This window comes from Leopardus geoffroyi, chromosome B4 (assembly GCF_018350155.1).
Source record: "Leopardus geoffroyi isolate Oge1 chromosome B4, O.geoffroyi_Oge1_pat1.0, whole genome shotgun sequence".
NCBI classification, from domain to species: domain Eukaryota; kingdom Metazoa; phylum Chordata; class Mammalia; order Carnivora; family Felidae; genus Leopardus; species Leopardus geoffroyi.
The window spans coordinates 84,468,983-84,492,961 of record NC_059341.1 but is presented as its reverse complement, the minus strand read 5'-3'; the positions used below and the strand labels follow the sequence as shown (position 1 = coordinate 84,492,961).

General features: G+C 58.3%; 3 protein-coding genes across 10 annotated transcripts; 1 reads left to right on the top strand and 2 right to left on the bottom strand.

Moving 5' to 3' along the window:
* The first annotated feature begins 606 nt into the window (after positions 1–606).
* Positions 607–8,185, top strand: B4GALNT1 (beta-1,4-N-acetyl-galactosaminyltransferase 1). Of its 3 annotated transcripts, none has more exons than XM_045467047.1 (12): positions 607–730; positions 819–1,044; positions 1,653–1,871; positions 2,434–2,598; positions 2,720–2,826; positions 3,295–3,335; positions 4,156–4,336; positions 5,350–5,448; positions 5,584–5,774; positions 6,243–6,383; positions 6,643–6,883; positions 7,465–8,185. In XM_045467047.1, the coding sequence occupies exons 3-12, from the start codon at positions 1,654–1,656 to the stop codon at positions 7,680–7,682; spliced, it is 1,602 nt and encodes a 533-aa protein (XP_045323003.1). In that variant the 5' UTR covers positions 607–730; positions 819–1,044; position 1,653; the 3' UTR covers positions 7,683–8,185. The 3 variants fall into 3 exon arrangements, with proteins under 3 accessions (XP_045323003.1, XP_045323002.1, XP_045323005.1); XM_045467046.1 differs by having other exon boundaries at positions 5,350–5,457; XM_045467049.1 differs by lacking the exons at positions 607–730; positions 819–1,044 and adding an exon at positions 1,158–1,254 and having other exon boundaries at positions 5,350–5,457.
* A 92-nt stretch (positions 8,186–8,277) lies between these two features.
* On the bottom strand, positions 8,278–15,810 carry LOC123592104 (solute carrier family 26 member 10-like). Of its 3 annotated transcripts, none has more exons than XM_045467051.1 (20): positions 15,711–15,810; positions 15,534–15,594; positions 14,695–15,254; positions 14,112–14,222; positions 13,392–13,549; positions 13,051–13,215; positions 12,641–12,793; positions 11,809–11,891; positions 11,515–11,662; positions 11,272–11,385; positions 10,490–10,567; positions 10,311–10,406; positions 9,786–9,892; positions 9,606–9,675; positions 9,417–9,533; positions 9,247–9,280; positions 9,085–9,167; positions 8,940–8,994; positions 8,661–8,824; positions 8,278–8,406 (listed from the first exon to the last, which is right to left on the bottom strand). In XM_045467051.1, the coding sequence occupies exons 3-19, from the start codon at positions 15,035–15,037 to the stop codon at positions 8,703–8,705; spliced, it is 2,037 nt and encodes a 678-aa protein (XP_045323007.1). In that variant the 5' UTR covers positions 15,038–15,254; positions 15,534–15,594; positions 15,711–15,810; the 3' UTR covers positions 8,278–8,406; positions 8,661–8,702. The 3 variants fall into 3 exon arrangements, with proteins under 3 accessions (XP_045323007.1, XP_045323006.1, XP_045323008.1); XM_045467050.1 differs by having other exon boundaries at positions 8,718–8,824; positions 15,711–15,809; XM_045467052.1 differs by lacking the exon at positions 13,051–13,215 and having other exon boundaries at positions 8,718–8,824; positions 15,711–15,809.
* Positions 15,811–16,821: 1,011 nt separating this feature from the next.
* Positions 16,822–23,840, bottom strand: ARHGEF25 (Rho guanine nucleotide exchange factor 25). 4 transcript variants are annotated; one of them, XM_045467252.1, is made up of 16 exons: positions 23,694–23,840; positions 23,279–23,393; positions 20,795–21,009; positions 20,563–20,658; positions 20,412–20,488; positions 20,146–20,212; positions 19,845–19,948; positions 19,588–19,657; positions 19,380–19,469; positions 19,203–19,295; positions 18,966–19,016; positions 18,686–18,763; positions 18,285–18,485; positions 17,960–18,140; positions 17,505–17,716; positions 16,824–17,206 (listed from the first exon to the last, which is right to left on the bottom strand). In XM_045467252.1, exons 1-16 carry the CDS (start codon positions 23,790–23,792, stop codon positions 17,096–17,098), a joined length of 1,860 nt encoding a protein of 619 aa, XP_045323208.1. In that variant the 5' UTR covers positions 23,793–23,840; the 3' UTR covers positions 16,824–17,095. The 4 variants fall into 4 exon arrangements, with proteins under 4 accessions (XP_045323207.1, XP_045323208.1, XP_045323209.1 ...); XM_045467253.1 differs by lacking the exon at positions 23,694–23,840 and adding an exon at positions 21,950–22,838 and having other exon boundaries at positions 16,825–17,206; positions 23,279–23,391; XM_045467251.1 differs by lacking the exons at positions 23,279–23,393; positions 23,694–23,840 and adding an exon at positions 21,210–21,927 and having other exon boundaries at positions 16,822–17,206; positions 17,601–17,716.
* Positions 23,841–23,979: the final 139 nt, after the last annotated feature.

Sequence of the window (23,979 nt, the reverse complement as noted above, 5' to 3'; positions counted from 1 at the left end):
CAGAGAGGGAAGGAGGCAAACCATAAGAGACTCTTAAATACTGAGAACAAACTGAGGGTTGATGGGGGCGGGGGGAGGAGAAAGTGGGTGATGGGCATTGAGGAGGGCACCTGTTGGGATGAGCACTGGGTGTTGTACGGAAGCCAATTTGACAATAAATTTCATCTAAAAAAAAAAATCTACAGGTAACCTAACCACTTCCCTCTGCACGTCTGCAACAAGAAGCATTCAAGGGGAAAAGGCACTGAATTATTTCTTGAGTGTTAGAGGATTTGGGACGGGGGAGGCGAGGATGGGAGGGAGGGTGTGAACCTGTCTTTGTCAGCCAGGCAAAACCTTCTTTGTCTGGGGTCTAGTCTGGTTTCTTTTATCTCACCCTCACTACCCAAACCTTCCTTTGAAATGGGACTGTAGGGCGCCGGTTCCATCTCCTCCCATAGCCAGTATCGTAGCCTACAGTCTGGATGAGACCGAGGATCCGTGGGTATAGGGAATAGAATGGGACTGGGGCAAGCTGTTGAGATGCCAGGCTTGCCAGCTAAGGGCTGGGAGGGTCGGGAGAAGGACCTTCTCGCGGCGCCCCCGCAATGTCCTCTGCGCCCACCAGAAGGCGCCCGGGCGCTCGCTTTCACCGCGCGCAGCCGGAGCCTCCGCCGCAACGAGCCAGGAGCCGAGCCGCTCCGCGCCGCGATCTGGACAACCGTGCGGCGGCCTGAGACCTCCCCTCCCGGCAAGGGGGACAGGGTGCCAGGGACCCCCAGCTTGGTTTCCGGAGCTGGGGCGCCGCGGTTTCTCAACTCTGCTCTCCACCCCCACAGGAAACGCCCAGAACCAGCCACCCAGCGCCGAGGTCTACAAAGCCCTGAGCTTCCGAAGGCGGGAGAGGTTGGGCGAGCCCGAGAGGCAGGAGGATCCCCCCGACCCAGGCTCACGCCGGGTTCCCGGATCAGGCCGCCTCCGGCCCCATGAAGACCCCCAGGCCGGGGCTGAGAGCCTGGCGCAGCCCGGACCGAAATCTTGCGGCGGCCTTAGAGCGTTAGACAGGTCAGTTCTCGAGCGGGATGAGGGGCCCGAGCTGGAGGCGGGAGGCGGCGCGCTCGCCGGTCCCCCCCCCCCCCCGTTCCCCCGCACGAGCTCCCTGGGGCCACTCGCGCGGTCACCTCCGCCGGGGGCATCCAACGGCGCGGGCGTGATTCTGCATTTTTCATGACAAGCAAGGTGTGGAGCCGCCCTGTGCAGCCCACTGGGGGCCAGGTGATGCTCGGACCGAGGGGTGGGGGACCCGCGGGCCAGGGGGCGGCGGGCCAGGGGACGTCCGCTGCTCGAAGAAAGCAGTGCACTCCTACTTATACGCGGCCGCGAGGAAACCGCCGCATGCAAAGGTCTTTTCCATCAAGATGCCAGGCCTCGGGCGTGAGAGGAAACCGAGATGCGGGAGAGGGCGAGAAGAAAGGAGGCCGGGAGACCCGAGGCCCCGGGAGCGAAGGGAGGAGGGCCGGGGGCAACGATTCGCTGTGCAAATCCTAGCGCGCCGAGATGTGGAGAGCTTCCCGGGGAGCTGACCGGAGCCTCCAGAACCGCGGGGCTCCGGGGTCCCAGCCCGCGCCTCCCCTCCGCACCTTTCTCACCCTCCCACCCCTCCCGCCCACCAGGATGCGGCTGGGCCGCCGGGCCCTCTGCGTGCTGGTCCTGCTGCTCGCCTGCGCCTCTCTGGGGCTCCTGTACGTGAGCACCCGGGACGCTCCGGGCCTCCGGGCACCTCTTGCGCTGTGGACGCCCCTGCAGGGCCCCTCCAGACCAGAGCTGCCAGACCTCTCGCCTGAACCCCGCTATGCACACATCCCGGTCAGGATAAAGGAGCAAGTGGTGGGGTGAGTGCCAGGAGTGGTGGCGGCAGGGCGGCGCTCACTGGGGGGGGGGGGGGGGGGGGGGAAGGGGGTGGCTGGAGAGCTTTTGTTTCCTGCACTGCTGAGCTCTGATGCCTCAGTTCTCCTGACTGGTTGAGGGAGGGGGGTGGGGAGGCTGCTTGTGAATCTTGGGCTGGGGAAACAAAATCTCTCCTTCCCGAACCTTGTCATGGTGATGGGGAGGGGAGGGTGTGCAGGCAGGGGAGGGCCTGAAAGACTTTCTGATGTCCTGATGGTTCCAGGACACCAGAAAGGAGAGTCCAGGTGGGGTCCTGAATGGTGGGGAGGCAACTCTGAAATCCTAGCAACTGGCCCTCTTCTACACCTCTGTAAAACCCAGATTTAGGGGATGGGTCGTCCCATTGTGGGTCTCCTCTCCTGGGGGCTGTTTGAAGAGCAGTGTTTAAGGCGACAGACGTTGGATGGGCAAGGTCGAAGGGCCAAGGTGTGGGGCGCCATGTTAATATTTAGCGGGATGTATGGAGCTGTATGGCGGGGCTCTGATGACCCTTCATCCCCCCTCCAGGCGGCTGTCTGGGAACAACTGTAGTTGTGAGGCCAGTGGAGGGAGCTTTCATTTCCCCTTCCAAAGGCAGCTCCGAGCCATTGACCTCACAAAGGCCTTTGACCCTGAAGAGCTGAGGGCTGCCTCTGCCTCCAGGGAGCAGGAGTTCCAGGCCTTCCTTTCAAGGTACCAGCTGAAAAAGAGGGCATGTCTCTGCGGAGGGTGAGCCTTGTGAGGCTTGGAGGGAGGGTGTGACAGGAAGGAGAGCCCCTCTGCCCTTGATTCCTTCTCTGTCCTCCACTGCCAGGAGCCAGTCTGCTGCTGACCAGCTGCTCATAGCCCCTGCCAACTCCCCTCTTCAATACCCCCTGCAGGGTGTGGAGGTCCAGCCCCTCCGGAGCATCTTGGTGCCAGGTGGGGGGGTCTGGGGGGTGACCTAAGCCACTGTGGGGGTGGTGGAGCTCAAGGCTGGGTGAGGAAGAGCTAAGGAAGATTGGAATAAGAGGGGGGGGGGGAGCTTCTGATGAAGGCAGGATTTGAGAGCAGAAGGGAGTTCCTGAGGCAGGAGGTGAGGACCAAAGGAACTGTAGGGTCATCAGGAACTGCAGCTGACTGTAACTGGAGAGGCTTGGGACAAAGAATCTATTCTTTGCCGACCAAAGATTAGGTGGATAGGTGGGGCGGGCCATAAAGAGCTATCACTTTGATGGAAAGGAGTGAAAACTCAGTTACCCTAGGCTGCATCCCAAAATGTGCCCTGCTGTGGCCTCAACAAAGAGGGATGGGTGAGAAGGTCTGTGCTGTGTGTGGTGAAAGAGAGAAGAGAAAGTGAGGAAGAATTCAAGGCTGTCTGGGATTCTGATTCCCTCTCCTTCCTCCCAGGGCTGAGCCTGCAGGCAGCTTCTGGTCAGGAGCTTTACCAGGTAAGAGGCTGGGGAGGCCGGGCGGGCACTAAGGATGGGGGGGGGGGGGGGCGGGCACCTGGGCGGCTTAGTAGGTTAAGCAACTGACTTTTTTTTTAATGTTTATTTATTTTTGAGAGAGACAGAGACAGAGCTTGAATGGGGGAGGGGCAGAGAGAGAGGGAGACACAGAATCCAAAATAGGTTCCAGGTTCTAAGCTATCAGCACAGAGCCCAGTGCGGTTCGAAGTCACGAACCATGAGATCATGACCTGAGCCAAAGTCGGGCGCCCAACCAACTAAGCCACCCAGGCACCCTGCAACCGACTCTTTCTTTTTTTTAATGTTTATTTATTTTTGAGAGAGAAAGAGGCAGAGTGAGAGCAGGGAGGGGCAGAGAGAGAGGGAGACAGAATCAGAAGCAGGTTCCAGGTTCTAGGCTATCAGCACAGAGCCCAACATGGTGCTCGAACTCATGAACCGTGAGATCGTGACCCGAGCTGAAGTCCGACACCCAACCAACAAGCTACCCAGGTGCCCGGCAACCGGCACTTAGTGTCAGCTCAGGCCATGATCTCACAGTTGCTGGAATTGAGAGCCCTGTGTGGAACTCTGCACTGACAGCACAGAGCCTGCTTGGGAATCTCTCTCTGCCTCTCTCTCTCTCTCTCTCTCTTTCTCTCTCTCTCTCTCAAAATAAATAAATAAACTTGGGGCGGGGGAGGGGGCGGGAAATGGGATGCTGGAGGGAGACAGGGCTGCCAACGGAAAGATGGAGCAACCAGGGAGGCAAGAGGCAGGTCTGAGGCCTAACCCTGTCCTCTCCAACCCCCTCTCCCAGGTGAACCTGACTGCCTCTTTGGGCACCTGGGACGTGGCCGGGGAAGTGACGGGAGTGACTCTCACTGGAGAGGGGCAGCCTGATCTCACCCTCGCCAGCCCAGGGCTGGACCAACTCAACCGGCAGCTACAACTGGTTACTTATAGCAGCCGAAGTTACCAGGCAAACACAGCAGACACAGGTGTGAGGTCTGGGTGGAGGCAGGGGCAAGCTGGGTCAACAGAGAGCCCAGAAAGGCTGAATCGGGCAAATGGCAGAGGGTGTGGGAGACACTCGGGCAATGGCCAGAGCTGCCCAGTCACACAATGGGCATTTCAGCTAGGCCAGCAGGGCCAGAGAGGGAGAGAAGGGGCCTTTGTTCATCTGGGGCCAGAGCAGGCCAAAGGGAAACCCGAGCCTCGGGTGTGTCCCCTCTTCAGGCCAACCATGGGGGCCCCAGGAAGTGATTTGCCCCAGGAGCCAGAAGGCTCAAGCTCTATTCCCAAACCACCACTTACTGGAGGGCAAGGGACCTCATGTCCCAGAGCTCCCGTGTCTCCTCCAGCAAAAGAGGCACAACACAGCCCGCTTCCTTCTCTCCAAGACTTGCTACACCAAATCTGCTCCCTCTTTGGGGCCTTTGCATTTGCTGTTCCCTCTGCCTAGAATGCTCTTCCCCCAGATTTTTGCATGGCTGGCTCCTTCTTGTCACTTGATCTCAGCTCAAATGTCTCCTCCTCACTATCACATTACTTGCTTTATTTTCCATTCAATGCTTGCCAGTATCTGAATTTTATTTACTTAGCCTAGAACCAGAATGACTAGGTTCCTATCTCAGCTTTGTTGCTTAAGAGTTGTGTAAATGTAGACCAGTTGCTTAATTTCTCTATGCCTTTTTCTGTAGCAGGAATCTACCTTACGGGGCTTGTCAAGGTTAAGTGGGTTCATATATTTAAGGTAAACTTAAAAAGTACCTGCACATAGTAAATGCTCAATAAAGGTTAGCTTTTAATTAAATCATTTTTAAAAAATTAAATCTTTAATTTTCTTTCTCCCACCCATTAGAGTGTTAATGCCATGGAGGTAAACACCTTGCATTCTTGTCCACCAGGGCTCAGGAAAGTGGTACACAGAGTAGGCACTTAAATAGTGATTTGCTGAAAAGGGAATGTTGTCCCAACTTTAAGGACCACGTCTGGTGTCCTTTCTTCCCAGTCCGGTTCTCCACGGAGGGACATGAGGCCGCCTTCACCATCCGCATAAGACACCCACCCAACCCTCGGCTGTACCCACCTGGGTCTCTACCCCAGGGAGGTGAGGCTGGTGCGTTCAAGGACCTAAATCCAGGCCTGGTGGGGAGAAGCTGGGAGAGGGAGGACGTGGGAGATGTTTTCCAGCTCCTCACTTCCACTCTCCTTCTCTGCACCTAACCCTGTCCCTCACTCCCAGCCCAGTACAATATCAGCGCCCTGGTCACCATCGCCACTAAGACCTTCCTTCGTTACAATCGGCTTCGGGCGCTCATCGCCAGCATCCGCCGCTTCTACCCAACGGTCACCGTGGTCATCGCCGACGACAGCGACAAGCCAGAGAGCATTAGTGGCCCCCACATCGAGCACTATCTCATGCCTTTTGGCAAGGTGCGCAGTCAGCAAGGCTGAACCGCGCGCCAGAGGGCGCCGAGAGACAGAGGCGCGCGGTGGGTCTGAAGTCACCGGAGTAGTGATTCCAGGACTACCTGCCTCAGAATTACTGGTGCCTGTGAATCACGGCGATTCCTGGAACATAATAAGCTCCGTGGGAAGAGGAATCGCGCCTTATTCGCTCTGCATCCTTAGAATGTGCTTAGCACCTAGGGAGCGCTCAATAAATGGATGATGGATGAATGAATGAATGAATGCACGCGTAAATTAAATGCGTTCTAACACCCTCCCCCAAAACACGGACTTACTACCCCTGGCATTTGGGAAACTTCATTTCTTGCCTAGCTCTGAGCCACTGGTAGGTCCCGGAAAGTTTAGAGATGCGTCGGGAGAGAGGAGGAAAGGTGGCAGAGGGGTTGTGTCCTATCTCTATAGCCTCACTAACTGTATGTACCCTGCCCCCAGGGCTGGTTCGCAGGCCGGAACCTGGCCGTATCCCAAGTAACCACCAAGTACGTCTTGTGGGTGGACGACGACTTTGTCTTCACGGCGAGGACGCGGCTGGAGAGGCTTGTGGACGTGCTGGAGCGGACGTCGCTGGACCTGGTAAGGGAGGGCCCGCGGAACGTGGGGTGGGAGAAGGAGGGACTCCAGCAAGCTAAAGCAGCGGCGGGGGAGACCCGGCCGAGAGCGGCCGGCCCTGGGACGGACAGAGGACGACGAAGGGAGCCTGGGGGACAATCTGGCTCCTGCGGGGGTGGAGCGGGAGAGGACGCGGCCGGGAAACCGCCCGAGGGAGGGGCAGCGCGAATCTAACTGCCGGCAGTCCCCATCCCGCCTGGAGCCAACCTCCCACTCCCCGCAGGTCGGGGGCGCGGTGCGCGAGATCTCCGGCTTCGCCACCACCTACCGGCAGCTGCTGAGCGTGGAGCCCGGCGCGCCAGGCCGCGGGAACTGCCTCCGGCAAAGGCGCGGCTTCCACCACGAGCTCGTCGGCTTTCCGGGCTGCGTGGTCACCGACGGCGTGGTCAACTTCTTCCTGGCGCGCACCGACAAGGTGCGCGAGGTCGGCTTCGACCCGCGGCTCAGCCGCGTGGCGCATCTGGGTGAGTGGCGCCCCCTCCCGGCCCCGGGCAGAGACCCCCGCGGGGCTCTGGGCGAGGCTCCAAAGGCAGCGGGCACTCCTACGCCCACCCCAGTGGAGCCCACGGCTGGCACCCGGGGCCCCTGGAGAGTTCTGCGAAAATTTACCAAGCCTTGCGCAAGAGACAGGGCTCCCTCCCTCCTGGCCCGCACACCCTTTAAACCTCCAAGCCCAGTACAGCTACTGGGTCGGCCGGCCTTTAACTTCCCCCACCACTGTCAGACCTTGAGTCCAGTCCCAGCCGCTTCCCCTGGTTCAGACCACACTCCTGGAGCGGCCTGTTCAGCATTTATTGAACATATTTATTTAGGTGTGTGTTGGGGAGGATGGGGGTATGATCTCAAAACACAAAGTAAGGATGCTGACTTCATTTTACGTAAGAGTAAAACTAGGACCCAAATGAATTGACTAGCCCAAGGCCCTCACAAAAGGAGTCTTTGCAGGTGCAGCCTGTGTACCCCAACTCTCAGTTCTCCCTTTAAGGGTTGGCCCTCTGCGCCCTTCAGAGGCTTCACTGTGTACTCCCCTTCCCTCCACTGCCAGAATTCTTCCTGGACGGTCTTGGTTCCCTGCGAGTGGGCTCCTGCTCAGACGTCGTTGTGGATCATGCATCTAAGTTGAAGCTGCCTTGGACCTCAAGGGACGTGGGGGCAGAGACTTATGCCCGGTACCGCTACCCAGGATCGCTGGATGAAAGTCAGGTGGCCAAACACCGCCTACTCTTCTTCAAACACCGGCTGCAGTGCATGACCGCAGAATGATGGCCACTCGGGGCTTTCCAACTCTCAGGCTGGGCCTGCCTCCTTGTCCCTGCCAGGAATTTCTAGCAAACCCCACCCCCCACCCAGTGACTACTCCACTGACTGTTCCTGATCCCCTTCAGAATCCGATCCCAAATAGGGGCTTGTCCTGGTGACACTCCTCCTTTCTGCGAGTGCCCAGCGATGCGATGGAGCCATAACTCGACCCACGGCCAGTGCCAAGTCCTCCCCCCAACCCTCTTCTCACGGGGCAGGAACTGGGGGGGGGTCACTTTCCAAGTGCCAAAAAGCCCATGGGGACTCTAAGAACCTAAAATGGAAATACTCTCATCTCCTTGGGACTGAGGGGATGGGGAAGCCCCCAACGTGCATTCCCAGGGCTGTGCCCCCTCCCCCATCTCTGGATCCAGGACTCTGTGCACCGGTTCCAGCCCCACCCCTGTGGAGAGAACCAGTGACTCCGGAGCTGGGGCGGGGGCCGGTGAACACACAAGTGAAAGCCATTTTTAGTTGTGTCTCTGCAATGCCGCGGGCATGGAGAAAGGGGCACTGAGGGCCGGCGTGTGGACACCCAGACTCACTTCATGAACCCCAGTGGATCTCAGCTTTGTTTTATTAGTTACATGAAGTGAGGAGACTCCTTGCACGCATATTGTCGGGGCCCTCCACACTCCAAATGACCGGGTCAGACCCACACTGTGCATGTCTTTGGACCTGTAGGCTCCTGGAAAGGAGAGGGGACCTGTCAGGAGTAGATTAGGTACCCTCCTCCCTCTCTCGGCATTTGGCAGTCTTCTGGGGGGCACACCACCCCACTTTGAAACCCTAGCTCCTCAGTTCTTCATGCGGAGCTGGGCCCAGTCTCCTTGGCTTAGCCTTAAATTGGCTAATCATTTCATCCCCCCACTTTCTTCCTCCAGCTTCCTTCTCGGCCCCCTTCCCCAAACCCTCTGCCTAGATCTTCAGCCACTGACTCACATGTCACTTGCTCCACCCCAGCGCCCCCTGGATCTCCCGTTCCTACTGCCCCCTCACCAGTCTCTCCAGGGCATGAGCAGCTGCGTCCTGGACACTCACAAACAGCTGCTCTGGGGTCACTCTGTCCAAGAGTCCTGCCTGGGTCAGTGTCCCCAGCACTGAGGCTGTGTAGAGAGGCAGGTCAGGCTCTTAGATCTTAAATCCACACTGTGTCCTTTTCCCTCCCCCAAGCATCCAGCTATCCCCCCCCCCCATCCCCAGGTCTTCCACACCTCTCACCATTACACTGAGCCAGGAGAAGGTGGATCCCAGCATCTCGGCATCGTCTGGCTAGCTGCAGAAGCGGGGCAAGGGGGTTAAATCCCACATCAGAGGGTATGCATGGGATAAAGGGACTTTCTCCTCAACCTACCCCGTCCCTCACCTGTACCACCTCTCTGGCTCCAGCAGCATCTGCAAAGGTGATACCACTGCAGTCTAGGACCACCACTCTGACAGGCTCAGCAACTAGGATGGGAGAAGGCAAGCGTACCCAGATGCCTCCACGGGTCACACCCAAATCTCCCTCCTTGTCACCCCATCTCACCTGCATCAGGTGGGCCATCTAGCTTGGGAGTCTCCTGTGGGTAGAGAAGGGCAGTCACCACAAGACACAAGCATGAGCGTGCGCCCCTTAAGCACAATGATCTCCTTGAGAAGCCGCACCTGCCTCCCACTCCCAGAGAAGCCACACTCCCCTTTGACCAAGCCTCTCACCTTGCGTCCTTCTCCAAGCCCCAGGTGCCACTCCAGGATGCGGCGGAACTGCCCGCGGGTCCCAAAGTAGAGCGGCGTTGGGTATCTCAGGATGCAGAGCCCCGGGACCTTGAGGAGCTAAGATGTCAGAGGGTCAGAAAAACATCTGGGCCTAATCTTCCCTTCCCTCTCTGTCTGTGGCCCACCCACCTTGTGGCTCTCTTCGAGTGGCCTGTAGAGCTCCGTCCCCTCAGCAAGTCCAAGTGCCAGGCACTGCACCCTGGGCAGGAAGCTGGGGTCAGATTCCCAGCCTGGCCTGGCTGGAGAGTCACCCCAAGCACCTGTCCTCTCCCCACCCTTCTTCCCAACTCCTCTCATCTCTACTCCCACCTCTGGGTGCGGCAGACCACAGTCATCATGGAGAAGACCACGCCCACGGCCAGGCCCAAGTCCACACTCAGGATCACTACGGCCACCCACGTGACCATCCATACCGCCTGCAGGACATGGATGGGAGTGATATGCCCCAGAGAAATGCCAGGCCATGGCTGCTAGGGAAGGAGGTCCAGGGGCAGTGACTGCCAGGACAAATGAGAGGGAGGGATAGCCCAGGAGAAGGTAGAAAGAATGACAGAAGGGACAGAATTGACCCAACAAGGGAAATACACCAAATGTAATCACCCCAGACCTTGCACCAGCTGGGGATTTACAAATATTTGGGTCTGAAGGGGTTCAAACCCCACTCTCCACCATGTGTCTGAGTAATGAGATTAGGAGGTATGCATGTTGGGGGGGACTGGAGGGGGGGGGAGCTGCAGCATTTAGGACCAGAACAATTAGCTCCAATCCAGGGCAGAGGCTGGGGATGCTGGGAAGTAGGAGGGGGCAATCTGGGAGTAATGCTGCCACTCTCACAAAGTCCATGCGGCTGATGCGCCATAGTTGTGGAAGTTCCTGCATCTGGAAGAACATCTGGCGCATGCTGGAGATGTTGATGCAAGCCAGGACAGCCTTGGGGGCAGAAGAGGCAAGCTGACTGCCCCAATGTCCTAGAATGTAGCCACCACCACCCCCATGCCTCTGCTGTTCCTCACCTTGGGCAGATAGTAGAAGAAGGGCCCCAGCCACAGCAGCACTGACAGGACAACTATGCAGGAGAAGAGACCTGCCAGCTAGAAAGAAGGAGGGATGGATGCAGAGAAGGAAGGGAACCTCACTCACCCCTGTGTGAGAGCTGGTCTGCCTGCCCCACTCTGCCTCGGCTTCCTTGGAAGTCTCCCTCCTCCCAAATCCCCTTTCCATGAAGCTGTTCCTCAGTCTTCAACTCCCTTCTTGGTATTCTGCCTCTCACATCCACCTTTCCCCTCTCCCAATTAAATGCCTGTCATTCACCGGTCTCTACCTAGACGTAGTTCAACTTCCCTATTTTTGTAGCCCGTGTCCACCTTAAAAGCCACTGTTGCATTACCCTAAAAGCAGGGAACCACCTTCTTGGGGCACCAGCAAAGTAGGAAAGCAGAAATATTAGGGGGAGACTTTCATATGTGATATTTCTTTTTAAAAGAAAATGTCCTCATGGGGCGGGGGTCAGAATTTCGTCTTTCAAATTTATATGACAGTTTAGTATTGTTTTTATTGTGAACTACATATGGGCACTGTAAACTTCTTCAGTGCTTAGAGTCTGCCAAGGTCTTAATGGAGCCTTGTTACCTTCTATCTCTCCTACCTAGAAACCACCCCCCCCATTCACTCTCCCTCACCATTCTCCTCTGTACAGCTGCCCCCCAGGTATCTATCTACCGGTCTTCCACCTGTTTCTCCACCACCACCCCAACCTAATACCCACCCCCTTTCTCACCCAAGGACATGCTCTTACCTGTGTGTTCCCACCAGCATCCACTAGTAGGCTGGTGGTGGCCAAAGTGGCAGAGTTGGGAAAGCAGGAGAAGAAGGAGGAGATGAGGTTGGAGATACCATGTGCCAAGAGCTCCTGGAGGGATGCAGTCAGATGAAGAGGAGAGAGAGACAAAGGCATGGGGGGGGGGGGGAGGGTGAGGGAAGACATCAGATTAGGGAGTTGTCTCCTGAATGCAATTGGAGTCTTCAGTCAAAGTCACACCTGGTTGGAGTCAATAGTGTAGCTATACTTGTCTGCATAGATGGAGGCCAGGGAGGCGGACACAGCAAAAGTAACCAGTGCAATGGGCAGTGAGTCAGCCAGAATCCTGGGCAGCTCAGCCAGGTCGGGAAGATGGGGTTGGGGAAATCTGGAGAGAGAGGGATCCATGGTGAGGGTGGGTTGTGTATAAGAAGGGTATGGGGAAGAAAGAGAAAATAGGGCGGGACAGGCCAAGAGGAGGTGTGGGTGGGAGCAGTCTGAGAATAGCAGGCTGGTGTCTTGATTCTCTCTTACCCCCCAGGCAGCAGCCCCACAATCTGGACGTTGTATCTTGTGTCCAGGGAAGAGGTGAAGCACAGCACAGAGGCCAGAAGCACCTGGGAAAGAGCAAATTAGAGCACGGCAGAAGATGAGCTTCCTGGAAGAGGCGGGGGGGGGGGGGGGAAGGGGGGGGAAGCTTCACATGAGAGAGGATTAAAAGGCAGCATTAGGTGTTTGCAGGGGCCCAGCAATTGGGGGAGCTGGGATATGTTTGGGATGACAGCTGACTGAGAGTGAAGGAGAGTGGGAATGGGAAAGGAATGAGGTATATCTGAGGCTGTGGTAAGAGCTGGACCGGAGGAAGTAAGAGGCGCTCCGCTCCCATGAGGGATGGTAGATATCAGAAAGTACACCCAGCCATTCTAAGTAGGACAGCTGGGATAGATCTAGGGATCTCCCGCGTATGGTGGAGATGTGGAACACTTCTTTAGTCGGCGGAGGGGGAGAGAGAGAGAGAAATGCAGGTGGGCGTGGGAAGGGAGAGAAACTGAATTACAGTGAAGGACCGGGTAGGGGGAGAGCAGTGGAGGTGCTGTGGCGAGCGACACCTCAAGGCAACGCTGTAAGCAGGAAGAAAGCATTCTAAGAGGTCTAGAAGAGGCTCTGCCAGAGAAGTGGGACCGTGTGGGTGGGGGATTCTGCAGGGTCACAGTGTTCTCCGAAGAGGCCTGGAAAAGTACGCGTGTGCACAGGACCTCTTTCTGTAAGCTCACTGCCTTCCACGAGGGGGCGGCAGCGGCCAGCTCCTACCCGACCGGCAAGGTCTGTGTGGTTCAGGGGACCGCGACCCGGGAGCCATCCTCACCATGACGATTTCCCCCGGGATCGGGGTGGGTAGCTTGTCTCGGAATCTCACGTTCAATTCTTTGACCGGCACGAGCAGCGCCAGGCTGAGTGCCGAGATGGTCAGTTCGGCCGGACTGCTCCGGGGCAGCGCGGTCAGCACAGCGGCCAGCGTCTGCGGGCAGGGGCGGTGATCGAGGGCCCGGGGCCGGGGTCGACTGCCCTCAGAGCGGACCCACCCGGCCAAGGCAAGGCCTCCCGGCTCCCATCAGGGCTTCCGTCTCCGCAGCGCCCTTCATTCAGCCACGTGGTTCTAATCTCCTTTCCTCCGCCCCCGTCACCCTCTATCCCTCCACTCGCCGTCCTTCCTTTCCCGGTTTCCCTCTTCCCAGGACCGCTAGAAGCCGCTTCTCGGCCGTTCTCCACCCCCACCTTGAAGAGAGAGAAGCAGCCAATCTGGCGCGGGAGGGGCAACCCCAAAAGGCTCGGCAGCTGGGACACGAGCACGTGAAGCGCGGCCCCGCTGGTCAGCGCTTTGACCACCGGCTCCGACAAAAAGGTGGACAGGACGCCGAGCTGCAGCGCGAACATGCCCAGCTGCAGGGGAGAAGATGCGCAATCACTACAGGAGGAGGAGTGGACTCGCCAGAGCGCAGTGCGCCAGTTGCTCCGCGCACCTCTCCCGCCTAGACCCGCGCATGACACTTGTCCCTCCCTCTCTCCTGACCCAGTGCCCCCGGCCCCAGTGTGGATCCCCCAGGGTCCTCCCTCACCATTAGCGCCCCGCTACCGAAGGCCAAGGCTGCAGCCGACCCAACCCGCTGAACGTCCAACTGTTCCCTTTCGATTCCGCTCAGGTTACCCCCGAGGGGTTCGGGCACCAGCCGTTCCACCGCCGAGCCTGTCATGAGGCTGAGTACCGCGAAAGTTCCTAGGGCCGGGGGACAAACGCAGAGATCACCAGCTGTGTCGCCTGGGGCGCGGCGACCGTTCGGGCTTCGCGCCCTCGGGCCTGGATGCTGCAGTCAGACCCCTCTCTTCTGGAAGGCTGCTGCTCCGATGAAGACGGTGGGGCCGAGAGCCCGTGCAGCAGCCCGGAACCGGCGGTGAGGGAGGAAAGAGGGGCGCACCGGCGTGCAAAAACTGCCCTCTAACTGCATCACTGCCCGCTCCCGCAGACCGCCCGCGGACTGCGCGCTCCTTTGGGTGACCGCGCATCTCTTCTTCCCTCTTCCAAGTCCCGGAGATGTTCATTTAAACCAAATGTCATGGGGGAAGAAAAGTTCTGAGGAAACTCCCTTCTCTCTGCACCCACTCGGCACCCGCAGCAAGCTTTGCCTAGGTCCGAGGTTCCTGGCAGGGTAGTGACAGAGGCGGAAGGGAATAAGGGGAGGGGAAGAGGGGAATAAGAGCTAAGGAGCTTCCAAGGGCTGAAGTTTCAAACCCCCATCCATTCTCACCCTACAGAGGAGAGGAGTCACTGGGTTACTCACCTGTGGACAGGTGTCTACCAGTCCCCAACAAGGTGTAAATGAGGACGGGGAAGAAAGAAGTGTAGAGTCCAAACACTGGAGGCACTGAGGTCAGGAGGGCAAAAGCCATGCCTGTATGAGAAATGAAAGGGATGATCTTCAGGGTCTGTGTGTGGGGTTGGGGAAAGGTGACTAGCGCCCACACTCTTAGAGGCTGGCATGGGGACGCTGAATCATGCCACATGAGGGAACCTAGGGGTTAACAGGCCTCGGTGGGAGGTGGGAGGTTGTGGGGCGGACAAGGTCACAGATCCGTGTCGGCCCAGTCCTCCACGGAGTAGGGGGCAGGGGTTGTTCCTCTCTCCAGTTCCCTGACCCGGAACGTGTCCAAGACTTCTAAAAGGATTGCGCAAAAGAAGGGGGCTGGGGGTGGGGATCTGATGCAGCTCCGTGGTCCTTACCCAGAACGTGGTCTCAGGTCTTGTCTCCGAACCCTCGGCCACCCTAACCCAGCCCTCGCTCCCAGGTGCCCAGCTCCTGCATCCCCGCCCCCCCTCTCCCCCCGAGCTTGGGCCGCTGACAGGCTAGCGTTAGGGCCGCTCACCCTGGGGCACGTGCACGATGCCCACGGTCACCCCGGCCACGGCATCCCCGAGCAGCCAGGCCCGCCAGCGGTAGCGGGGCAGCCAACGCAGCGGGGGCAGCCGCGCCCGCAGCAGGCGCCACGCCCCCGGCCCGGAGCAAGCGCTGGCCAACCGCCTCCACTGTCTGCACAGTCGGGACGAGCGAGGCTCCGCGAGTAGCTCCGGCGCCTGCTCTGCGTCTCCGAAGAGCCGCTGGAACCGAGCCTCGGTGAGAGGTTCCCTGAACTTGGCGCCCAGAGGGAACTTAAGGTCGGAGGCCTCTCCCAGGCCTGGGCTGGTCCCGGCGCCCGGTAGCCCACTCATTTTGCCCCTGGCCACCTCCAACCCCGCCTAGTCTTAAATAGCCCTCCACCCGCTAGCCCTGAGTCCCGCCTCCATGAAGCAGGGTCCAATCCAGCCCCGGAGGGCGCCCTCTCTTGGGGACCTTCAACGGCCGGGAGAGAGCAAAGGCTTCGGGAGCGGGCGTCTCTGTGTTAGGCGTTTCCTCAGACGTCCTTGGCGGGGTCGCGGGCTCCGGAGCCTGCCAGGGCGGGGCGGAGGAGGGGGTGTGGAAAGGTGTAGGGACCAGAGACAGAAGCCAAAAGACAGCGCATTCTCAACACCCAACACCCACTTTTTACCACTCGTAAGCGTTTGATTCCCACCTCCTCACTCCCGGCTCCCTTCGCATAGGCCCTTTAGGAGGAGATAGCTGGCTGGGCCGCTGTGACCTGTCATTCCCAGAGCCTCTGCATCCCCCCTCCCCAAGAGGTGAAGATGCCGCCCCCCCCCCACCCCCACACACACAACACACACATACCTCTACCCCAGACCCAAATCCTCACGGGGCACAGCTTGCCCCCAAGAAAGTGTAAGAGGCTCTGTGGGCAGAGAAGCGTCACAAACTGCTGAGCTGGGCCGCAGCTACATGTACAAAGTAGGTCCTCAAAAACTTATATTTGTGGTTAAATTAAGTTCAAAAGGGGCATGCGCCCACCTCATGTACCCTTGTGGTCCCTCAAGAGATACAGAGGTTCTGAGCTCCAGAATCCTATTTTCCCCATCCCCTCCTCCATTTACAAGAATGCTTGGCACCCCTCCCCATCACCCTCTGGTCCCCAGTCCCTGACCCCAAAGCCCTGGGGGTGGGGTACAGGGAGGGTGGGTCTCCCCTCTTCAATTCCTCCTATTGTTCCCCAGAAGTCTTATCTGGGTTGTACGTCCTGTCCCCCCCCTTAGAGGTCCCTCCCCCCATTGTCGGCCAAAGGGACCTCAGGCCCACAGGGAGGCTCCTGCTCCTCCTCACCCTCCCACCCCAGCAGCCTATTGTCTGCTGAGGAAGCCCAAGTACACGTGACCAAGCCCAGGGGACAAATGGACACAGTGGACACACCGATGCCCACGGACCCAGGATAGGGCATCTGGACATGGATCTCGGCGTGTTTGGCTTTCTCTGTCCCAGGGGCTGTCCCAGAAGTAGGGAAGGGTGAAGGCCCCTGTGGGCTGTGCATCTTGGGTCTGTGGCCTGAAGAAGAATCCTTTCCTGCTCACGATGGATATGCCTTATGACCTCGCAGACCGCAAAAAGAAGGAGATCCAAAGCTGAAAAGGGCCACAGCCCCCAGCCTCCTCTCCACCTTTCCATTCTCCCTCAGCAGAACCTGGAGGCCTCAGAAGGAAAGGTACTCGGGCATTTAGTGCTTTAGAACCTGGGTGTTGGGGGAATGGTGGGAAGTCAGACCACACTGGACTTCCCAATGGAGTCTAGAATGGAGAGATGGGAGAAAAAGGCTGGGGAAAGGGCAGGATATACATCTAGGAACTAGGGTTTTCCAGTGGTCCCAAGTTCCAGGTCTAGACTGTGAGATGCTGCAGCTGTCGGTCAGGTACAAAGACAGTGACATCTTTTCTCTTACACCCTGTGTCCTCCTCTCACCAGACTGTCCACACGCCAGCTGGTTTCTCCATTTCACTTCACCCCACCAACCCCTCCCATAGCTCCCCTTCCCTCTGCCGAGACAGCAGCCTTAGTGATATCACAAAACCTTTATTTTCAGAAAACCGAAAGAAACAAAATCAAAATCAAAACCAATCATTTTTACCTGGCCCCTGCCCCAGCCCTCCCACCCACCCACACATCCTCCTTTTGGGGGGGCACCTGTGATGCATGCAGAAGGGGTGAGAGCTGAAGGAACCTACATTCCTTAAACAGAAAGAAGTCCTTTTGAGTCTAGGTATCCTCGTCCAAGTCAACACCACTCCCAGCCTTGCCCCCTCTCCAGACACATCAAGAAGGAATTCTGAGGTGGTGCCAGAAGGTTTGCCCTGAAGTTCCTCGGGAAATAGGGTGGCCGGGCCAGCACCACCCCAGGCCTTCACCAGTTACAGCTCATCTTCATCCAGCTTGGCAAGTCTGGCTTGGCAGGGAAGGGTATTTGGGATTGGTGGAGCTGGAGGAGAGTCACGAGGAGCTTGGGGGAAGTCACTGAGGGCCTGAGGAAAGACTCAAGTCAGAGGATAAAAAAAGTTCCGGAATCCACCCTCACTCCTGTCTTTTCAGTGCATGCCCTAGCCAAGCCACCTCCTCTTGCCAGGCATCTTAGATGATCCGAGACCATCAGCCTCTCCCAGGGTTGAACTGGAGGAGGGACAGGTAAGAGTAGGGCAGTAGGAAGGGGCAGACAAAAGGCAGGTGGTGGTTATAAGGAAATATGGGGGGAAGGGAATTTCGGGATCCCAGAACAAGAGGAGCCCTCCCCATTCTATAGCAGGGGCGCTCCATTTCTCATACCTGTGTGTCCAGGGGCAGGGGGGCTCTGGCCACCTCCCCTTTGGGCAACAGCAGCAGGGAGGGGAGAGAGCCATTGATGGGTGCTTGTGTGCTGACCTGGGCCCGGTCTCCAGGCCGGATTCTCCCAGGACTCCCCACCCTAAGCCCTCCTGGCCGCCCCAGGCTGTTGGTCTGACTCTCCCTCCTCTGATACTCAATGGGTGACTGCAATGCTGGGGCAAAGAGAGGAACAGAAGGAGAGTTACAACAGAGACAGGCCTCTTCCCTAAGAGCTCTGCCCAGACCACCCTCCCACTTTGCCCTCCTCCCATGAACTGTCAGCCAGTATAAATTGCTGGGGAGATGAAGAGAAGCTGGGGTCAGAGGGCAGGGATTGGAGACTGGGCAGTGAGGGAGGGATTCAGGAGGTCAAAGGGCCGATGGAACATGTGGGGGAGGGAGGGTGAGAGCTTCACCATTGAGAAAGTTCCGCTGGCTTTCCAGGATCTGAGCCACTTGCTTGATCCAGGCCTGACTGACTGCAGGATCTGCAGTCTGTAGGACATAGCGCTGGATCCCACCCTCTGGCCCTCTGGAGGTCAGTGCAAAGCGGCAAGGGTCACCTTGGAGGTTCCCCTCCAGTCCCAGGCAGCTCACCTGGATTGGCAAATAGGAGACAGCCCCCAAATTCTTTAGGCCCTCTCCGGTTCCTGCCCCTTCCAACAAATCCAAGAACCAGACATTCTCTCAGAGGTCTCACCCTATCCCAGGCAGACCCCTCCCTTGTGGCCTCCTCCCCACCTTGATGCTGCTCTTGTACACATATCCAGCCTGCGTTCCACCTCGTACTCCTCCTCCCAGGGCCTCGCTGAAGATGATGATTTGCTCAAAGAGGAAGACACGTCTCTCTCGACCCCGGGAGGAGAGCAGACCGCCAGCCTCAGGCTCTGTGACCCAGAATGTGTCCTGGCCCAAGAGCTTCCCCTGAGCAGTCAGTTTGCCCTAGAACCAAAGGACGGTGGCTTTGAGAAAAAAGTGAGAAGAGAAAAGGGACACTCTCTGTTCCTCCCTCCTTCCCCTGACACTCCCAACCAACCATGGGGTCAGTCCCAGGGGAGGACAATTCCCAATTAGGACGTCCCAAGTACTCAGACTGGGGCAGAAGAGCATTGGGCCTCCAGTTTCCTGTTCTATCCCCATACCTCAAACCCCCGAAGTCTCCCCAGGGTCATCATGTCATTGCAGCGCTTGGGTACAAAGCACATGACCTCCACAGCTTGCTGGGTCGCAGGTGAAGAGAGAAGCATTGTCATTGTCAAGGAAGAGACCTCTTCAGACCATGTTTCACCTCTCAACCAGCCTCCCCATAAAAGCGAGACAGCTCAAACCACCCAAGGAGCTGGGAGAACCCAGAAGACTAAAACAGTAAGATCCTGGAAGGATAAAAAAAAAAAGTGTCCAGGAAGATCTGGGAGTCCTCACCTCCAGCTCTTCAGTATCCATCCCAGCTCTACTGTAATATTTGAGAAAATCCTAAGATGTAGAAAAGAAACGCTCAGGGAGGTTTTGAGGACACCCTCAGAAACTCTCACATCCTCCCTTGAAGGCACAGGTAAGGATGCCCAGGAAGTATGGGGGGCGCCTTAGGAACTCTGAAGAGATGAATGAGAAAAGGGCTGTCCCAACCAGAGGTACCCCCAGGGAACAGGTGGTCCTGACCTTGAGCAACAGCTGGTATTTCATGATCCTCTGCACTGGTTTGATGAGGAGGTCATTGAGCTGCAGGCGGTGCCCTAGCTGCTGCCGGAGCTCCTGGGGACAGGGACTGGGTGGTTATGTAGCCTGGAAAGCCTGATGATTCTGTTCCCCTTTCCCCAAGGTGCCTCGGCCACTGACCTCAAAGTAGCTGTCCCCAAACTCTGACACCACGTGCTCGGACTTGGGCTTATTCTGGCAGTACACCACGTACATATGCAGCCTGCGCTCCTAACAGGGGTAAAGTTTAAGGAGAGCAGGATGGGTGCGGAGAGAAAGCCCCTCTCCAGAGAGCTGTGACCCACTCCCAAGCCCCTCCCCTCCAGGGCCCCACCCTCTTAAGCCTCACGTGTTTGATGAATAGCTGAGCCAGCCAATCAGGATCCTTCAAACACCGCTGCAGCTCCTGCAGGAAATAGCTGGAAGGGTTGGCAGGGAAAAGGCTGGTCAAATACCCCCACCCCACTCAACTTAGAGCTGTCTACCCTAGCTGTGCCATTAAGCCACTCCAAACGTTCCTCAGGCAACAGTGGGCCCATGGGTGGGATACAGAGACTACCAAACATCTATGCCCTTCACCCTCACTCTCAGGAATCCATCACTCACTCTCGATGCCACTCATAGATTTGCTGGATGTTCCCAAACACAATCCTGTCACGGCCTCGAAGACTCTCTGGGACCCCCTGAGCGGCCATGGTGGCCATGTAACCCTGTAGGAAGGTTGGGGTGAGAGCGTGAGCGTCAGGGGCCAGCCCTGGTAGGAAAAACCCCTCCCCCCCCCCCAGAAGTCTGGGATGTAGGGCGGTGCTGGGAAGGTGGGACAGAGGAGTATCAAGGCATCCCCTAAAATTAGCCTTGGGCAGAGGGAAAGGGCTGGGCTAGAGCTGAGAAGAGAAAAGGGACCTACCTCCACAATCTGCCCCAAGTCGTCCACATACATTTTCTCTGTCTCTACCAGTTCACTCAAGACATACCTGGGAAGAGAGCAGGAGTGCACATGGTTGATTTAGCCACTTCCTCCCTACTGGACTAGAAGCTTCTTCATTACCACAACCAACCTCAGAGGAAATTCCAAGTATCAAATCTAAAATGTGAGGGACAGTTCTCTGGAAGTTGCACAACTGGGGGGCGGGGGGAGGGAGCAAAAGGGAGGGAGAGTGTGGGGACACTTACATACTCCTTTCCAGAGCCGCCTTCTTCTGTTCCTCCTCACTCTCAGGGGCCTGGGATAGGGTCTCCTCCTCAGGTGGCTGGAAGGAAAGAACATCCTAGAGTAAGCAAATGGATGCCTTTTGGGGAGCTGTGCAGATCCATTTCTTCATACCTGTGTCTTATCTCCAGGGCCCTCCAACAATGTGGTCAGCAGGGTCAGTTCTGGCAGCTCCTCTCCAGTGGCTAGAGCTGGTTCCAGCATCCAGTTCTGGGAGCCAGAGGTCAAGTGTCAGAGGTCATGGACAGTAGCTACCTCTCCCCAATAACCAGTGGCCCCCAACCTGCCCTCTCTCCCAGTGTCCTTCATGGATGTCATACATGCTTCTGTGGTGCTCCCTGCTCACCTCATATGGTCCAGCCTGGCCACCGTCTGCCTCAGTTTCCACACTGAGACAATGTTTGGAATGACCCAACCATCTTCTCAGGCCACTGACTGGCCCTGGGGGGCCCGGGGAACAGGGGCCAGAGCTGAGGCCAGAGCTGGGGCCAGAGAGGGCAGCCAGACCCGAAGCAGCTGAAGCTGAGATACTCCCCTCACTGCCAGCAATGGAATAGGATTCTAGTGGGGAGTGGGGGGAGAAAAGGGGCCATAGATATTACTCTAGCTCCAGATGCAGGGCCCCTAGGGAGCTCCCAGAGGCTCCTTTTCATGATGCTGAGCCCCTCTCCCCCAGGGCCCACTCTCTTGCCATCCTCATTTGAGTTGGCAGGGATAGAAAATTTCACCTAGGCACCCTTGGAAGGAAGGACAGTAAACACCTGGGCTCCCAAGGCCTGGAAACCTCCGTTCCCCCATATCCTGAGCATGGCATAGATATGGGGGGGCAGCCATCTGGGCAGACACTGGAAGCTGAGGGTGGCCATCTGCTCTCCTACGATCTGCCCCCTTCCAATGGGCACAGACCATTCCCTGAGAAGGTGGGGGGGGGGCAGCTAAAAGCCCATCAGCCACCCCCAGACTCCTCCTCCACCAGTTGCAGTAATCACTATAAAAAGAAAAGACTTCTGCAGCCCATCTCCCCAACACATGCACAAACCCAATAGAGGGGGCAAGTGAGGAGAGCTCGTGAGGGCTATCTGCCCTGGGCTCAGGAACAGAGGAGCTGTGCTTTGTCATAAAGCCCCTGCTAGACCCCCATCCTCATTCCTCCATTCCTCTGGCCCTTTTCAGATCTGAAGTAGATTCTCAGCAAAAGGATTTAAGGAAGATGCAGTTCTAGGCCCAAGGGGATTGTGGATGGGTTTTTCTCATACCCAGTTGACTACAAAACAGAGAGCAGAGTCTCCTGCCCCTTCCCCAATTTCCTTAACTTGAACTGATAAAAATTTGGAGGCAGACGGGATCTTGGAGATCATCTATTAAGTCACTTTCCTGGAAAACACAGGTACAGGTCTCCAGCCTCTAAATCCCTAGGGTCAGCGCAATCCGAAGTCCTGATCCCTCGGCCCGCCCCCCGCCCCAACTCAACACTGGGCCGTTGCGACCTCCTCGAACTCACCACGTCCCCCCCGGGCGAAGCAGCAGCCGCATTTTGCCAGCACTTTTCGGATCACATGGGGACAGGCACAGCGACCCCCCTTGTGCCCCCCCCGCATGGCGCCCGGGCCCCCCCGCACCCCCCACCCGGGCCGGCCATGCAGGGGGAATCACGGGGGGCGGGGCGGGGACGGCGCCGGGCGCGCACCCCCCCTCCCTCCTACCCCGCTCCAGGCTGGGGGAGGGGGGGAGGGAGGGAACAGGGAGGGGGAGTCCAGGGGTAGGCGGAAGTCTGGTCTGGAGGAGGGCTGGGGGCTCTGCAGAGCGGGCGGCGCGAGGCCGGGCGGCCGAGCTGGGCGGGGAGTGTTTCCGGAACCCAGTCGGTGCGTGGCCCAGGGTCCAGATGTCCAGCGGGGAGGGGAGGGATGGTGGGGGAAGCTGGGCCGGGATGCGGCAGCCTCTCCAGCTCTGTCTCCGGCCTCTCGGGTTTGGGATGGTTCTAGGCCCGGGCAGGGAGAAGGCGGGGGCCGACTCCCCGAGTCACTGGCGCTGCGCGGGTCCGGGCCGAACGGCGAGCCGAATAACAGGCCCGGCCGCGGTGCCGCCGCGGGGAGGGGCCTCTGCGGCCCAGCTCCGCCCTCTCCCTCCCGTTCCCCGCTCCAGCCCCAGCCTGTGCCGCGCTCCAGCCCCAATCCCCCTCCCCCAGGCACCACCACGTTCCCACTCCACGTCCCCACAGCCTCCGCCTCTCCACTCCAGCCTCGGCTCCCCCGCCTCGGGTTCCCCTCCCTCCTGCCTCTCGGGCTCCCGACTGCGGTGCGCTGGGTGGGGGTTAAGCCGGGCGGCGGGGTCTGCCCAGGTCGCCCCTCAGCCTCTGCGGTGGAGAAGGGAGCGGACGGATGGGCCTGGATCTGTGCGAAGACGTCCTGGGTGTTGGGACTGTCCCAAGCCGCGCAGGGGTAGACAAGCCCACTCCCCAACTTCGGGGATGAGTGAATGGGGAGCTCTGTGGGGAACACCGCCCAGGTGCCGCCCTGTCGCCAGACCCTTCTTTCCTCCAGGCCCCAGGACTCCAGCTGAGGCTAATCACCAATTAAGGCGAAGTCCTGGAGCCTGGGCTGGCGACGAGCCAGGGGTGGGGCGTGGGGACACTCCGCCTGCGGGGGCTCGGGACCAGCTGATGTGGGGGACACACAGCGGACTAGAGGGCGAGAAGCCTGGAGGTCTTGGCAATTAAATGGGTCTCATGCAGATTAGATGCGAACCTTTATGCTAATAAGCGCAGTATTATTTGAATTCGCCACTTTGCGCAGGACCGCAAACTGTGCCCCACCCACCCCCAGCTTCTTACCGGGCAGCGGAGCCCAGGCGGGAACCTCACGTTCGCGCTCCCCTTTCTGATGCCCCTCGGTACAGTCAGACTGTGGCTCGGTCCCTCCTGGCCCTAGGGGGCTTCTCTTCGGGGGCTGTGTGGTAGTAAGGTAGTAAGATTGGTAGTAAGGAAACCGCCCTCCACGCCCAGACGTGACCTCCCGCTTTCCCTTCTTCCTCCTGTCAAATCCACATTGTTGTAAAAACGGTCGCCGAGGCTGGGTTGGAGGGAGCGGTTCACCCAGACCAGGGCTATGGCCCTCTTTTGGAACTCTTAGATTCCTGCAGAATTCTGCCCTGCAGAATTCCTGTTTGCAGGTAAATTCATTTGTGGGGTGCAGACCTCCTGAAACCGCCTAAAGATACCCGACCCCACCGTGGTCCCCCTTTCTTACCCCCGCCTGCCCGGGTAGGGCGCATGCGCGCAGCATGCCCCCCATGACCCCCAGTATCCGGTCAGTGCGGCCAGGGGCGGGGCGGTCCGGGGGCTTCATGCTGGACCCCTACCCTGCTCCAAGTTTCAGGGCTGAGGGGGCACGGAAGCTGGGGGGCTCAAGGCCTGCGTGCGTCCGGGGAGTTGCTGCTGCCGAATCCGCCCCCTGCCCGGCTCCGCCCCTACTCCCATCCCAGCCAAACTTCTCAAAGGGGTAGGGTTGTTCCTTTCCCTACAACCAAAGTTCA

Bases quoted from the DNA above. Each gene is read 5' to 3' on its own strand.
- LOC123592104 (XM_045467050.1), bottom strand. From the start codon at position 15,037: ATGAGTGGGCTACCGGGCGCCGGGACCAGCCCAGGCCTGGGAGAGGCC. The intron at 11,892-12,640 runs GTGAGGATGGCT...GCTCTTTCCCAG, and splicing joins TCCCGGGGGAAATCGTCATG to GTGCTTCTGGCCTCTGTGCT. The intron at 10,568-11,271 runs GTAAGAGCATGT...CCTTCTTTCTAG, and splicing joins ATGCTGGTGGGAACACACAG to CTGGCAGGTCTCTTCTCCTG.
- B4GALNT1 (XM_045467046.1), top strand. From the start codon at position 1,654: ATGCGGCTGGGCCGCCGGGCCCTCTGCGTGCTGGTCCTGCTGCTCGCC. The intron at 2,827-3,294 runs GTGGGGGGGTCT...CCTTCCTCCCAG, and splicing joins CCGGAGCATCTTGGTGCCAG to GGCTGAGCCTGCAGGCAGCT. The intron at 5,775-6,242 runs GTGCGCAGTCAG...CCCTGCCCCCAG, and splicing joins ATCTCATGCCTTTTGGCAAG to GGCTGGTTCGCAGGCCGGAA.
- ARHGEF25 (XM_045467250.1), bottom strand. From the start codon at position 21,567: ATGACAAAGCACAGCTCCTCTGTTCCTGAGCCCAGGGCAGATAGCCCT. The intron at 18,486-18,685 runs GTATGGGGATAG...CTTTGGTTCTAG, and splicing joins GGAGACTTCGGGGGTTTGAG to GGCAAACTGACTGCTCAGGG. The intron at 17,207-17,504 runs GTATGAGAAATG...GTCTTTCCTCAG, and splicing joins CCCTGCCCCTGGACACACAG to GCCCTCAGTGACTTCCCCCA.